General features: G+C 40.8%; 1 protein-coding gene and 1 non-coding gene across 2 annotated transcripts in view; both read left to right on the top strand.

Annotated features, from left to right (window-relative positions):
- The window catches only part of ANTXR1 (ANTXR cell adhesion molecule 1), a 268,269-nt gene that overhangs the window by 124,625 nt on the left and 129,004 nt on the right, over positions 1–14,640 (top strand). The window contains exons 11-12 of the mRNA XM_004369248.1: positions 1,602–1,671; positions 3,870–3,948. Coding sequence (XP_004369305.1) covers positions 1,602–1,671; positions 3,870–3,948 — 149 coding nt within the window. The remainder of the gene's footprint in view (positions 1–1,601; positions 1,672–3,869; positions 3,949–14,640) is intronic.
- LOC111821146 (U6 spliceosomal RNA) lies at positions 12,987–13,093 on the top strand. Its single transcript, XR_002824608.1, has one exon. It is a non-coding gene; the product is annotated as a U6 spliceosomal RNA (small nuclear RNA).

The raw sequence follows: 14,640 nt of genomic DNA, 5'->3' as shown, positions 1-14,640 counted from the left end.
GAGTATAGTCATTTTCAGCCCTGTCCCTGGACCCAGAATCTGGGACACAGTAAAGTTCTTAAGGAACCTGAGATTAAAGCTTCTTAAGCCGTGACTATTAGCAGTGTCCTTACCAAGTACTTCTGAACAAAGACTTCCCTAAAGTTGTGACTTTCTCAGCCTTTATTGGGAGGTCAGTTAAAATAGTCATCATTGTCAAAAAAAAAAGCTCCTTAAGCTTTTTCCCCATCATTCATTACTGTAAGAGCAAAGATTTCCTACCTTGAGGCCCCCCTCTATCTCTAATCCAATTCACAGCAACAGCTGCTAAAACTTCCAAAATCATTTTGGTTTTTCTTCAAAAACTTCCAAAGATTTTTTTCACATCTTATAGAACTGTGTCCAGATCCTGCAGGCCAACACAAAGAACTTGGATCAAACTTCTTTCTATAGTGATCTTTTCAAATCCTACTTACATCCTACCCTGGACTATATCTCTTCTTTGCCTGACTCCCTGCCATTGCTCAGGCCATTCCTCCGAGCAGGAATGACTCTTCCCCATCTCTCTACCAAGGCTGAGCTCGAGTTCTGTATTCCCTGTGACCTGACCACATCACCCACCTGAGGGAACTCCCTGCCTTCAATATTATTTTAATGACATTTTTGCTTAGCAACTTCTTGCATTTGTCAGTGAACGTTTTACATGAATATAGCTTCTGGACTTAGACAAGAAGCTCCTTGAGGACCAGTCTGATATGTTCTTGTTTCATCTCAGTTGCTCTCAGTCTGTCTTAAGAGCTCAGTATCTATTAGTTCACTGATTCACTCAACTGCACGTATGGGGTCTGGGAACTGGTATTCAGGCAGAAGATCTTGAGTTCACTGCTAATGGATGTTAGAGCACAAAAAGATTTTTTTTTTTTTTAAATTACAAAAAGTTCTTTGCTATTACTCAGCCGTAAAGAGAAATGAAAGCCTGATAGATGCTACAGCATGGATGAACCTTGAAAACATTGCGCCATTGCTGGCAAGTCAATTCCAACTCATAGTTGACCCTATAGGACTGAGTAGAACTGCCCCATAAGATTTCTAAGGACCACCTGGTGGATTTGAACTGCCGACCTTTTGGTTAGGAGCTGAACTCTTAACCACTACACCACCAGGATTTCCTTGAAAACATTATGCTAAATGAAATAAGTCAGTCACAAAAGGACAAATATTGTATGATCCCACTTATATGAAATATCTAAGATAGGAAAGTGTAGAGAGATCAAAGTTTATTAGTGGTTACCAAAGGCAGGCGGGAGGGAGAGGGAAAGGAAAAACCCAATGCTTAGGGGACACTGAGCTTCTGTTAAGGGTGATGGAGATATTTGGGAACAGTTAGTGATGATGGTTGAACAACATGACACACGTATTTAATGTCACTGAACTGTACACATGAAGGTTGTTGAATTGGCAAATGTTTTGTTACCTATATATTTACCACAATTAAACAACAAAAGAAAGTTCTTTGCTTTTTTAGTGTCTCCCTATACCTGGTTGAGGGGCTGTAGGGATCACTGAATTTGACATTATAAATTTGTCTCACTCCTTTTAATCCAGTGACTTCCTTTTTACAGATGAGAAGCCCTTCAGAGTGGAAGATACTTATCTGCTGTGTCCAGCGCCTACCTTAAAAGAAGTTGGCATGTAAGTTTTCCCCAACAATTGTACCTCACTGCCAGGGAGGAAAGAAGAGGTAGAGGGAAGAAAGGGAAAGGAAAATGCCTGTCTCCATTGTCGTAATTGTATTTATAAGTTCACCTCCACAGCAAGCCTTTCTCTAGACCCCTCCAGGTAATGATGGTCACAGTGAGCCCAGCACCAGGATAAGCATTTTACAAAGAGTGTCTCGCTGCATCCTCCCAACTTCCCAAGGAACCAGATGCTCATGTTATTCCAGTTTTAGAGCTGAGGTCCCATGGGCAGAAATCTACAATCCCTGGTATTTCTAGCGCATGTGCAACAGGATAAGACAAGGCTGAGAGCATTTAAGTAGTTTACCCAAGGCAACACAACAGTAAGTGGCAGAGTCTGGCCTCAAACCAAGGTCTGCCTGGCTTGATCACTACTACATTTGTAGAAACTCCCCAAAGCACTCTCACACATGTTACCTCACCTTACCACCCTGGTGGATCTCTGATGGCGCAGTGGTTAAGAGCTCGGCTGCTAACGAAAGGTCAGCAGTTCGAATCCACCAGCCACTCCTTGGAAACCCTATGGGGCAGTTCTACTCTGTCCTATAGGGTCGCTATGAGTTGGAATCAACTCGATGGCAACGGGTGTGGGTTTTTTTGGCATCACCCTGGGATGCAACAGTTAAGCACTCAGCTGCTAACCGGAAGGTTAGCAGTTCAAACCCACCTAGTGGCTCCACAGGAGAAAGACCTGGCAATCTGTTCCATAAAGATTACAGCCAAGAAAACCCTATGGGGCAGTCCTACTCTGTCACCTGGGGTTGCTATAAGTTGGAATCGACTCCATGGCAACTAACAACAACATCATAGTTACCCGGCTAGGTGATGGTTATCCCCTATTAGGGATAAGAAAACTGGAGCTCAGAAAGGCTAAGTGGGTTCATGGCAGGCCCAGACCCCAGACTCAGACCTTTTGATTTCAAGTTCAACGCTCTTTCCTCCGTGCCTCCCCAGGCCATTGGATGTGCACTCACACAGGACTGGTTTCCCTCAACTAATTTACGGGGGAAATCTCATGGTGGTGCAATTATAATGAGTGCTACTGAGGTGTGATCAAAATCTTCAACAGAAGAAAGAGAATTGGCACCCTGAGCGGGAAAAGAAATGGGAAAACAGAGAGGCAAAGTTTGTGCAGAGAACAAAAACCAGCCCCTCCATAAAAGGTCTATAACAGGCTAAAGATAGAATGGCGGCCTTAAAGAAAATGTGTTACATTTGTTCATCTGAATTCTGCTTTCAGTCATTTACTGAAATTGTCAAACCTCCAACTGTGTCTGCCTAACATCAGCCTGTGATAGCACTGGTTCCACAAATGGGTCCTGTGTCCATATTGCAAATGCAAGCTAGGTGCAAGCTCATGGTGCAGTGAGCTTCGTATAGAGGGAGGGATGGAGGACAAATGAGCTCATCTGTGAGTTGGCTGGGTAGTACCAAAGCCACCCCCACCAGATCACTGGCTTATAGCCTGACCAGTTTATCCCCACTGAGCTGGCTCATTTTGTAAGAATACTTTGTCCTACTGTTGCATGTTCCCACTTGTATGAAATATCTAGAACAGGCAAGTGTATAGAGATCAAAGTCTGTTAGTGGTTACCAGGGGTAGGTAGAGGGAGGGGAAAAGGAAGACACAATGCTTAGGGGACACTGAGCTTCTGTTAAGGATGACAGAAAAATTTGGGAACAGTTAATGGTAGTGGTTGAACAACATGATGAACGTAATTAATCTCAGGGAGCAGCAAGTGTAAAGGCTGTAGAAATGGAAAATGTTTTTTTTACCTATATATTGACCACAGTAAAAATAATAATAAATTTCAAAATAAAGGAATACATTGTCCTATTATAATGTGACAAGTAAAAGGAGCAGGCTTTACCCATTCAGTGCAGTTTGCTGCAATGCAAGAAGGTCCGAATGCACTGCCTTGACAACCGCCAAGTGCATCCTGCCATCTCTCTACAGTGTTAGAGGTGGGTGGCCTTAGAGACCACCCCACATTTTACAATGGGGAAACTGAGGCCCCCAGGGGGAGTGGCTACATTCCTATGGACAGTTAGTTAGGAGCAGAGCCCGAAGGGGGCCTATGTCTCTGGCTGTCAGCCCATTGCTCATTGCATGCTATGCTGATATCTCTGGTTCCCTCGTTGTCATTGCAGGAAAGCCGCACTCCAGGTCAGCATGAACGATGGCCTCTCTTTCATCTCTAGTTCTGTCATCATCACGACCACACACTGTGTAAGTCATAACCTTTCCCTCTACTGAGGACCTCATTACCATTATCATCTTCAACAATATTTCTTAAACACCGTTCTTCTCTAAAGGTGTCTGGAAAGTTTTCCAGTTTGGTATTCTGTCCACTGAGCTTTTCTCCTGGCATTCCTAGGCCAGCAATGGGCCGGATCGGGGCTACTGTTTACCTGGAGTGTATAAGGAATGCCTGGGATGAACTCTTCCAACTTCCCCATTTATGTTATTGAGAGGAGTCTTGATGCACCAGCTTGACTAAATGGTGGGATGTGGCCAATTTCTGTGGAGTAGTGAGGGCAGATCCTTGGTTGGAGTGGGTATAAGAAAGAATGGGCAGAAGCGTTTATAGAAAGCACTTTTTCAGGGAGTTTTGGTAAAGGGAAGCAGGGAAAGGGGGCAGTAACTGGAGGAAAATGTGGAGTCTACAGTGGATTGTTTATTTAAGATGGGAGAAATTGCAGCTTGTGTATATGATTATGGAGATCATCCAGTAGAAAATGGAAAGTTGCCGAAGCAGGAGAGGGGAGAAGGGATCTATGCAATACAGATTGTGAGGCAGGAGTGAGGGCTGCATCCCCTCTATCAACTCCTCAGATGGCCCTTCTCTGGATCCTTTATGTCAGGTAGTTTTTTTTCTGTTAACACCTAAAATCACGTGCAGAGTTTTTTAAAAATGTTGATGCCTTGGCCTTATGCAAGACTAATTGAACCAAAACCTCTGGAGTGGGGTCCTAGGTTGTGTGGTTTCAAGGCCTGCTTAGAAGGTTCTGAGAACCACTACAGCCTACGAAGTCACCTGCTGTCAGTCTCTCAGGGCTCAGCCAGTCCAAGGTAGCCAGGGCATGGTTAGTTGGTATGCAGACCACAGCCCCTAACATTAGCATTTCCAAAATAATCTTTGGCTGAATATTCTGCTTCTGTCAGCTGTTGTATCTCTAGATCATTCTAGAGACTAATATGTTTGGCCTGATGGTCAGCTTAGGCAGGTATTATGGTCACTTCCTGGCTGGGCTTTGGAAAGCATGTCTGAAGACCCTCCTCAGTTATTAGGGTTGTGTTCTTAAAGCATTACAGGTGGACAAGAGATAGCAGGCATGCACTGAAGCCAGGTAAGATGAAAATGAATTATCTCATAAGAGAGGAGAAAACCAGTTCTCATGATGGGCAACAACCAACTTCCCCCCACCCGACTTTTCATCCTGTGATCGGAGCAAACCAGTTTCCTTGAAAAGGCAGGGTAAGCCAGTCCAATGGGTTCAGGACAGGTTTTACTAGGCCAAAGCAAGAGGCTAGGTTTGTCACAGAGAAGTGTCACCACTGAGGAATATCTAACTCTCAGGCATCCAGTTGACCCTCAGATCTGGAAACCTGCATGGGACATCACCAAATTTAAAAACTGTGTGCAGAACCAGTGAAATTTTTTCAAATATTCCCTGCCTGATTCTTTTAGGTAGTTATAACTTTGTTGACTCTTTTGGAACCTGCCAACTTGCAGGAAATGATTAAAATACCCCAAATCTATTAACTCCATTCCAGATTCCTCCCAGCTTTTTGAATGATCCAACAATTTGGACCTGTAGTTCTCATTATGTCTGACCACACCACAGAGAATCAGACACAGCCCTTGGGGCTGCAAGGGCAGGGGAAATGGGAAGGGAAAACATTTCAGGCCTGTGGTATGGCACATACAGGGCTATAAATTTAAACCCTGGACCTCTAAGTCAGGAAGAAAGGGTGTCTTTACTGATGCATTGCAAAATGAAAAGAAGTTCTACTACATCTTCCTGACTCATTCCAGCCTCCAATTATATCTTCAGTACATGTCACTGAGTTTTCTGTTCAGTTGACCCTTGATTAACACCACCTCATAAATTCTGTAGTATTCCTCTTTTCACTTGAAAATGCTGTATGTCAACAACAAAATTATAACCACCCTAAGATTTGAGACCCAGGCCCATTCATTCAGTCAACAAATATTCACTGATCATGCACAATGTAGTAGGTACTGTCCTGCGTGCTTAGGTTACATCAGAGAACAAAGCAGACAAAAATATCTATTGTGGGGAGAGGGGCTAAGGGAGAAGCAGACACAACAAATAACCTTAATAAATAAATATATACTATGTTAAAAGGTAATGCATGCTATAGAAAAAAATAATAGAGTAAGAGGGTTTGAGACTACTTGGGTGAGTGGATTCTAATTTTAAACAGAGTAACATACATTGAGAAGGTCACGTTGGAATAGAGACTTGAATAGTGAGGAAGTTGACCATGACGCTACTGGAGGGAGAACTTTCTAAATAGACAGCCCTGATACTAAGACCCTAAGGCCAGAGATACCTGGTGTGTTCAAGGTAGATCAAGAAGGCCATTGGTCACTGGAAGAGAGCGAGTGAGGAGATCAATAAGCAGCAAGGTAACAGAGGGTGGAGGGTGTTAGGCTCTTGTAAGGACTTTGGCTTTTGAGCAGAGGGATGATATGAGCTAGCTTACATTTGAAGATCATTGTGGGTGTTGGAACAGCCCATGGAGAGACAAGAAAAGAAGTAACAAGACCAGTTAGGAGACATACAGCAATATTTCAGGCAAAAGGTGATGGTAGCTTGAATCAGGAAGAAGCAATAGAGGTGGAGAGAAATGGTCAGAGTTGGATATATTTTGAAGGTAGAGCTCATGTAACATATTTCCAGAAGCACTGGATGTGGGCTTAAGAGAAGGAAAGGAATCAAGGATGGCCCTAGAAGTTTTGACCTAAGTAACTGAAAGGATGGCATTGCTATCAGCTGACAGGAGGAAGACTGCAAGTGGAAAAGATTTAGGGAAGGATGGGGAAAGTCAAGAGGTAGATTTTGCTATTTACTAGTTGTATGACCTTGACCAATTTATTTAGCCCCTTTGTGCCTCAGTTTCCTAATCGGTAAAATGAGGATAATAATAGCTCACATCTCTTTTTAGTATTGTGAACATTAAATAAAATGATATGTATAAAGTGCTTAGCAGAGGGTCTGGCAGGTAGTAAGCACACAGTAAATGTTAGCTGTTATTATAGTGGAAGCTTAATCGAAATTATTGAACTAATTGGAAAAACTCTACCCAGAGTGTTGGCTCCCCTTTCAGAGTCCCATTATAACAAAGGGGCCCTTCTAAGACAACAAGTGTCCTTAGGAGTACATGGGTAGTCACTCAGCCAAGCCTAGGTGATTGAAAGGGGCAGACAAGATGGCCAAAATCACCCAAGGAAAAGGACCAGTATTCAAACATAAAATGCCAATCCTCAACCGGGCTCAATGCAGAAGCTCAAAATATTCACGTCGATGGGCAAAATAGAGATGCAGGTGGAATGGATGGTTATCCAGAATATAAAGTAAGTTTTGGACTTGCGTTTGTTTCTTGGGCAGCTGGTTTGGAGGACAAGGTTTTTAGATCAAAAAATGATCCCTGAGTCTGAATAAAGGGTTATTCTACTGAATGCCAGTCGAAGTCTGCCCAGTCCTTCACCAGAACCTGAAAATAATTTAAAATATGTAGCTAAGACTTTTCTTTTCTTGGTTTATTTGGTGCCCATTTGGACAACTGTGTCACAAATTTTCAAGATCCACAGCGAATAATGTCGCAGCTGCCAGAAGCAGAAATTCCATGAAGTTTTACAGAAAAGAGATTTTCCCATCCAAGAGCTAAAAGATTCCTATACAAATGGTAAACATTGTTGATCTCCATGACTATAGAAAATAGCCAGACATCCAAAGTACTCTCACAAGCATATTTCAATACACCCCATCTCTTTCATTTTAACTGTCCTTTTTCTTCCAACCTCTAGCAATAGATTGGAAAGAAGTTTGCCTTTTTGAGAACAAAGTAAGCATATTTAAGTACCTTAAAGAACTTTTCATAGAAGTGTCTTCTTTTAGATAAACATCTTAAAATTCTATAATTCCCCACCCAAAGTATGCAAATATCAAGAATCATTATTGATTGTATTGAGCTGTGTCTCCTCTGCTCCGTTTTCATGTTACAAAGTCACTGCCTTTAAGGAGATTATAATCCTGTTGGAGAAATGAGTCCAACAAAAACATGCAAGAATACATGATAAAGAACAAGATCGTGTGAGTTGAGTAGAAATGCTACAGGGCTTCAGAGAAGGGAAAAATGAGTGAAGATTGGAAGAGTCAGGAGGGCTTCATGAAGGAAGTATAGCCTGAGGGATTATTTGAAAATGTTAATTATCTGAAAAGGTGAAGAAGCAGGAAGAGGTCGTCTGCCAGAGAGAAACCAACCTGAGCAAGGGCTAGATATGTCTACAAGCATAATTTGTTATGATCTCTTTTAGCACGGAGGCTTAAAGCTCTGGCCCTTAGTCCATAGGTTGTGAAAATTCTGAAAATGTGCTAATGCATTTACATTTGCTTCCTTGTTCATCTCCTGGATTTATATATGAAATCCACTATGTATCTGTCTTCTATTTAATTATTCCCTGCTTCTACCTTAATTCTTTCCTTCCTTTTACTTAACTAGGTATTTTTGTTATTCTTTTTTCTTTTCTACCTTCTTGAGTTGGAAGTTTATGTCATTTATTTTCATTCCTTCGGAACCACTCTAGGCTCTGAATTTTCCCAGGAGTATAGCTTTGGCTGCATTATATACACTTGTATATTTAATATACAGAAATATTATAATTAATTTCTAAATACTCTATAATGATAGCTTAGTTTTCAATTTTGACAATTCCTTTTATATCATGAACTCTGTATTCCTCTCATTTGGTAGAAGTGTAGCTTTCAAGTACTTATCCAAAAAGATACATGGGTGATATATTTTCTGAGCCCTTACAAATTTAGAAATGTGTTTCTGACTCCTTTTGCTCCTCCATGAAACCTGCACAGTTCCTCTGGGCTTCATGCCACTTTCCCTTCTCTGAAATCCTACAGCTGGGCATTAAGTTCTTCAGCTACAATTAATTACATCCCAAAATCCTATAGGTATTGCTTAGCCTTTTCTAGCATTTATTGTCACAATAGTGAAGTCATAGAGTCAACTGATTTGTAGGTAGCCTTCTTGGGAAGCCAGGAAACATAGAATTTTTCTTCATTATAGTGGTTCAAGTCTTTTGCCAGAATGTCTAAGTGTTGGTCTCTTCTCATTTAATATTTTGGAAACATGGTAAGCTCTTTAGTCTGAATACATTAGTTCTTTTTCCACTCAAGAAATTTTCTCTTCTTACATCTTTGATTATTGTTTCCATGATCATTTTTGGTCTCTGCTTCAGAAAAACTAATTATAATCACCCAGCTATTTACTTTCCATGCTATGGCATCTATGTCTGTCATCTCCTCTCTGTTTAAATTTATTTTTCTTTTTTCTCTTTATTCTTGAAGCAAGATGGAGTAGGAATTAATAGTTCAAGTTCTGGAGTCAGACCAACTTGAGTTATTCTTAGAGACTTTAACAGGTTAAGTCTTCAGTGCTTCTCGTGCTTCTTGAGCTTTTTCTCACATTTTGTATCAATTTCTGGTACATTCTGATTTGAGACCACTTCTCAAGTTGGCAACTCTTCTCCTAGGATTTACACTCTATGCCCTTGATGACCCAGTATGTAACAGTGAGGTCCAGTCTATATTAACTATGATCAGGATTTAACTTGTATTGATTGCCAGGTTGGAAAAGCTCAATCTCTGGAGAAAGAAAAGAGAATTAAGGTTATACATATTGTTGTGTGCCGTCAAGTCAATTCCGACTCATGACAATCTCATGTGTCTAGAGTAGAACTGTGTTCCAATGAATGGGTTTTCAAGGCTGTGACCTTTCAGAAGCAGATCTCAAGACCTTTTTTCCAAGATGCTGCTCAAACTGCCAACCTTTCGATTAGTAGTTGAGCACTTAACCATTTGCCCCACGCAGAGACTCATTGAAACTGATAAAATTGGAGGTCACTGCAGGGAAGCTCTGACTTGGTAAGTATTGGCATGGTCTGAGCCCACCTGAAATACCAGAAACTTAGGCTATGGCAGTTCAACTAATCTGGATGCCACCAGCTGAGGGTGAGTGTGCATAACTGCCTCGGTCAGGGCTGGCTCAGAAGGGGTGTGCTGGAGCCCACGAATGGACGCTGGAATGGCTGCCTAGGAGAGACCGTGGAGGGAGGTCAGGGACCACCTCCCAGTGCTATCTGTAGAGTTATGTCCTAGGCAGCCTCCCCTGGTCCTTGTTTTGTAAGTCAGTTCAGTACTGTTATTAATTGGTTTAACTTGAGAAAACACAAATCAGTTTTGTAGTTACATGGCTATCTAGGTAAACAGACAACTGGATGGCTATCTTTGCCAACATTTCTTGAACTTCACCAGCCTGGTAGGGAGCGAATCCAGTGACATGTGCTGAGTGGCAATCTTGCCTTCCAACATAAGAAAATTATTGTGCTCTCTTCAGAAAAAGTAGAAATCAAAGAATTTTTCCTTCTAGTCCTTTTCCAAGGTCAGAAAAGCAGTCTGTTAATCAAAATAGGTAACTGTCTTTGCAATAGATCAATTATACCAGAAGCCATAGGCATGTTGGCTTCTTCATTAAGGAAAGAAGTGCAGGGGAGATCGCTGGTGGTGAATGGGACCATAGATACAACAGTCAGGACCAACGTGCATTAAATCAGTGCTGTGGGCAAAGCGTCAGGGACACAAAGAATAGCCAGCCCTTGCCTTCCAGAATCCTAGAACATAGTTGCCAAGGCAGGCTGGACACTCCAAGAGGTAAATATTATACAGTTTGTGATACTAAGGGCAAATATCACGAGTACCCAGAAATTCCCCATCTGTTCCAAAGAGTCATGAGCCTCCACACAGGCCTTTAGATAAGTCAAGTGACACAGTTTACTGCTCAACATGATGAGTGTCCGCTTAATGGGATGAATGGGTTTCTTCTCACTTGCTTCCCAAGAAGGCTTTCACCACTTTATGAAAAGGGGAGCTGGGAAGATCATCCTAGAAATTGAGAGACCAACCTGTAGGCAGCTTATGACAGTGCTCACCACTGAAACCTGTCGTGGAGTGTCTTTTTCCCAACAAGACCCTCCCCAAGCTGTTTCTCAAATCTATAAAATGACCCCTAGAGAAGACAAACCAAAAAACCCATTGCCATCAAGTCAATTCTGACTCATGGTGAATCCATGTGTTACAGAGAAGAACGGTGCTCTATAGGGTTTTCTTGACTGTAATCTCTATGGAAGCAGACCACCAGGCCTCTTTTCCATGGCACTGCTGATTAGGTTCCAACCGCCAACCTTTCCATTAGTAGCTGAGTGCAAACCATTTGTGTCACCCAGGGACCTTGGAGAAGACAAGTTTCTCCTGAATAACCAACTGAGGAGGGCAGGACCAGAGCCTATGCTCCTACTTTCCCCCATAGATTATTCCACCCCAACAACATTATTCTACTTCCTGTCCAACTCTCCCCCCCCCTCATACCCACCCCTCTTCTTACTCTTTTAGCCACAGTCATTTCCCATAGCCTTGAAGAATGAGGAAAGGCTGGATGGGAAGGGAGATACAAACCTGACTGTGAAGAGGGTTTAAATGACAGAATATAGAGTTTGGAAAATGGAAGGCCGTTCAGAGAAAGCATGTTTTAGGGAGATTAATCCAGCTTTTGGATGTTCCAGGTATATAACTATAACAAAATAGCATTAATTTGGATGCCACCGATTTATAAAATTGGTCATTTGGACAAGGATTAGGCTCTAGTTTAATTTTCCATTATTTGGGGTAAAGGAACTTTGTACCAAGAGTGGGCAATCCACAGTACTGGGGCTTCAAGTGAGTCATCAGAGCTTCATATTCAGCCCTTCAGAAAGGATGACTTCTTATACATATTATTATTGCTGTAATTAAAAGTGGTGTGTCCTTTGAAAGAGGTGAATTAGGAAAACACAGAGAAAGACTTAGTTGGAGAGATAAAGTGGAAATAAGTGTAGGCTTTGGGGTCAGATTAATCTGGCTAAAATCTTGGTTCTGCCACTTATTGTATATGTGACTTTAGACTCATAATGTACTTAGAATAGCTGGCATAGGGCTTGGTACACGGTAGATATCAATATTAGTTTCCTTGCCCTGGTGTTGTAGGCTCTATAGGAATCAACATAGTGAAATACTTTCCAAAAAGACTCTGACTTCTGGTTGAATCAACAGAAACGTGGTATCTAAGCCTAAGGCGGTGACAGGACCTCTCAACTTGATGATGGTTAAAACACAGTACTGTGTTCAGTGCCAAGGACACTTCAAGGGAAAGCCGAGAGAAACCAATTATGTGAGACGTATCAAAGGTGGCATATTACGTAGAATAATCTGTAATGTGAAAAGAGACCTGATGGCCATTTTCAATATTTAAAGGGCTGCCCTGAGATGGGTGTGTCTGCTTTGTTCTATATGGATCCAAGGGGTTAGAATAGGCTGAGTTTTTAAAAGGTCTTTCTAATGAGGAGTGAGCTCCCTGTTATGGCTGCACTCAACCACAGGCAACATGACAACTTGGCAGAATTATGTAAATGCCATGCATGGATCAGATAGGCAACTGAACTAGAAAAGCTTTCAGACTCCTTCCAACGCTGAGAGTCTTTGAGTCTCGGCATCAAAGTATGTTAGTGAAGGAATAAAGCAAACATTATCAGTCCTATAGTATGACAATGGAGCTTGGATTTTGAAAATAAATACGAAAGACCTTTGTTGGTGACACTGGAGACAGCTTCCCTTAGTGCGATTCAGATTGGCCACCCTCCGCCTAATATAAGTGAGATTATATTTCAGACAGGGAGAGTGTTTTAAGCTCATCCTGAGAACAATCTGTTTTCAAATAAAATGGAAACATGCCTTTGTATTTACAAACAATTGATAGACTAGTTAGAGACCATTCTCATCGGTTTATTAGCCAGTCTCAGTAGAGCCATACAGAACTCAAGGCATTTTCTACAATATCCTAGTAATATTTTATTATTATTTTAAACAAGATGGTGTGTGGTTTCACTGTACTGTCATTAGAAAGGGCAAAATGTGCTCGCTTTGGCAGCACACGTACTAAAATTGGAAAGATACAGAGAAGATTAGCACGGCCCCTGCAAAAGGATGACGCACAAATTCTTGAAGCATTCCATATTTTTTTGAGAGTGTTGACACATCGTAGGGTTGGCAACCAATGTCACAAAACAATATGTGTATTGATTTTTTAATGAGAAACTAATTTGCTCTGTAAACCTTCATCTAAAGCACAATTTAAAAAAAGGGCAAAATACCACAAGGAATATCAGAATGCAGAAGAACTCAGATCTCAAATGTTGTTTGTGAACTGAAATAAAAGTAGTTTGCCAACATCCCTATTTTGATAACCCTTGTGTGTGTTAAAGTATCTTTTCAAATATGTTGTGGAGGATTCATGCTGATTTGTTTTTCTTGGATGTTTTAGCAACTGACTTTCAATATTTTTATCGCTAAGTATTTTAAAGAATGCTTGTCCTAAGTTTGAAATGTCCTTGTTTTGAGAGTAAATGAGAAAAAAAGATTTTTTTTGAATCTGTGCTTTAGAAAACTATGAGATAAGTACATAGTAAGATGATTGAAATAAAAATTAAATCCAGACACTCCATAACCAAAATAAATATAATGGACCAAACTCAGCAGTTAAAAGACACGGCTTGATAGATTCTGTTTTTAAAATATCCAGCTATTTGTTATTTACAATAAAATATACACTAAACAGCATATGAGGAAACAGAAAGGTTGAAAACAAAAGTATGGGAAAAAATTTATATTAGGCAAATGCCAAAAGCTAGTGTAGCTATATTAATATTTTTTGCTTTATGGCAAAAAAGCATTATTGGTATAAAGAGGACCATTATATAATGTTAAAAGGAACAGTTTAGCTATGAGATATAATAATTCAAATGTGTATTTAATGGCATATCCTTAGCATATATTAAGCAAAAAGTCACAGAATTACAAAGAGAAATTGATAAATCCGCCATCACAGGTGGAGATTTAAGTACAACTCTCTCAATAATCAATGGATGAAGCAGCCAAAAGAATTAATAAAATATAAATTATTTGCATAATGCAATTAAGTATAATCTAGTGGACACAAAAAGATGCCAACATAATGTTCTAAAGGGTCCAAAAATTTTGTTTGCATGAAATGGGGCATTATGGGAAAAAAAAAAAATGCCATATTTCATTGATTCTAAGACATGCTTTGTTTTTTCACATTTTTACATCTCTGAAATTGAGAAATTTCAGACAAATAATGTATTATAATGTCATTTACAGTGTTCTTCCCTGATGGCTCATAAAATAATGAGGATCTTATAATAGAAGCGTGGAGCCCTGGTGGCATAGTGGTTAAGAGCTATGGCTGCTAACCAAAAGGTCAGCAGTTCGAATCTACCAGCTGCTCCTCGGAAACCGTATGGGGCAGTTGTACTCTGTCCTATAGGATCGCTGTGAGTCGGAAGCAATTCGACGGCAACAGGTTTGGTTTTGGGTATTATAATAGATGCATTTTATCCTCAGTGAAATCCTTTCCATCAGTCTGTACTATACCAGAAGTAAAGATAATGAAAGGATATACTGAAGAAAACTGATCACAATTTGAATTGAGAGAGTCCCAAATTATCTGGAGGCAGTCACTTCCTCTCCACCATCCCTCCCCATCCAC

Source organism: Trichechus manatus, unplaced genomic scaffold, assembly GCF_000243295.1.
Source record: "Trichechus manatus latirostris isolate Lorelei unplaced genomic scaffold, TriManLat1.0 scaffold00004, whole genome shotgun sequence".
Classification (NCBI taxonomy): domain Eukaryota; kingdom Metazoa; phylum Chordata; class Mammalia; order Sirenia; family Trichechidae; genus Trichechus; species Trichechus manatus.
Note: the sequence above shows the minus strand (reverse complement) of the source record. Positions and strands in the feature narration are given on the sequence as shown.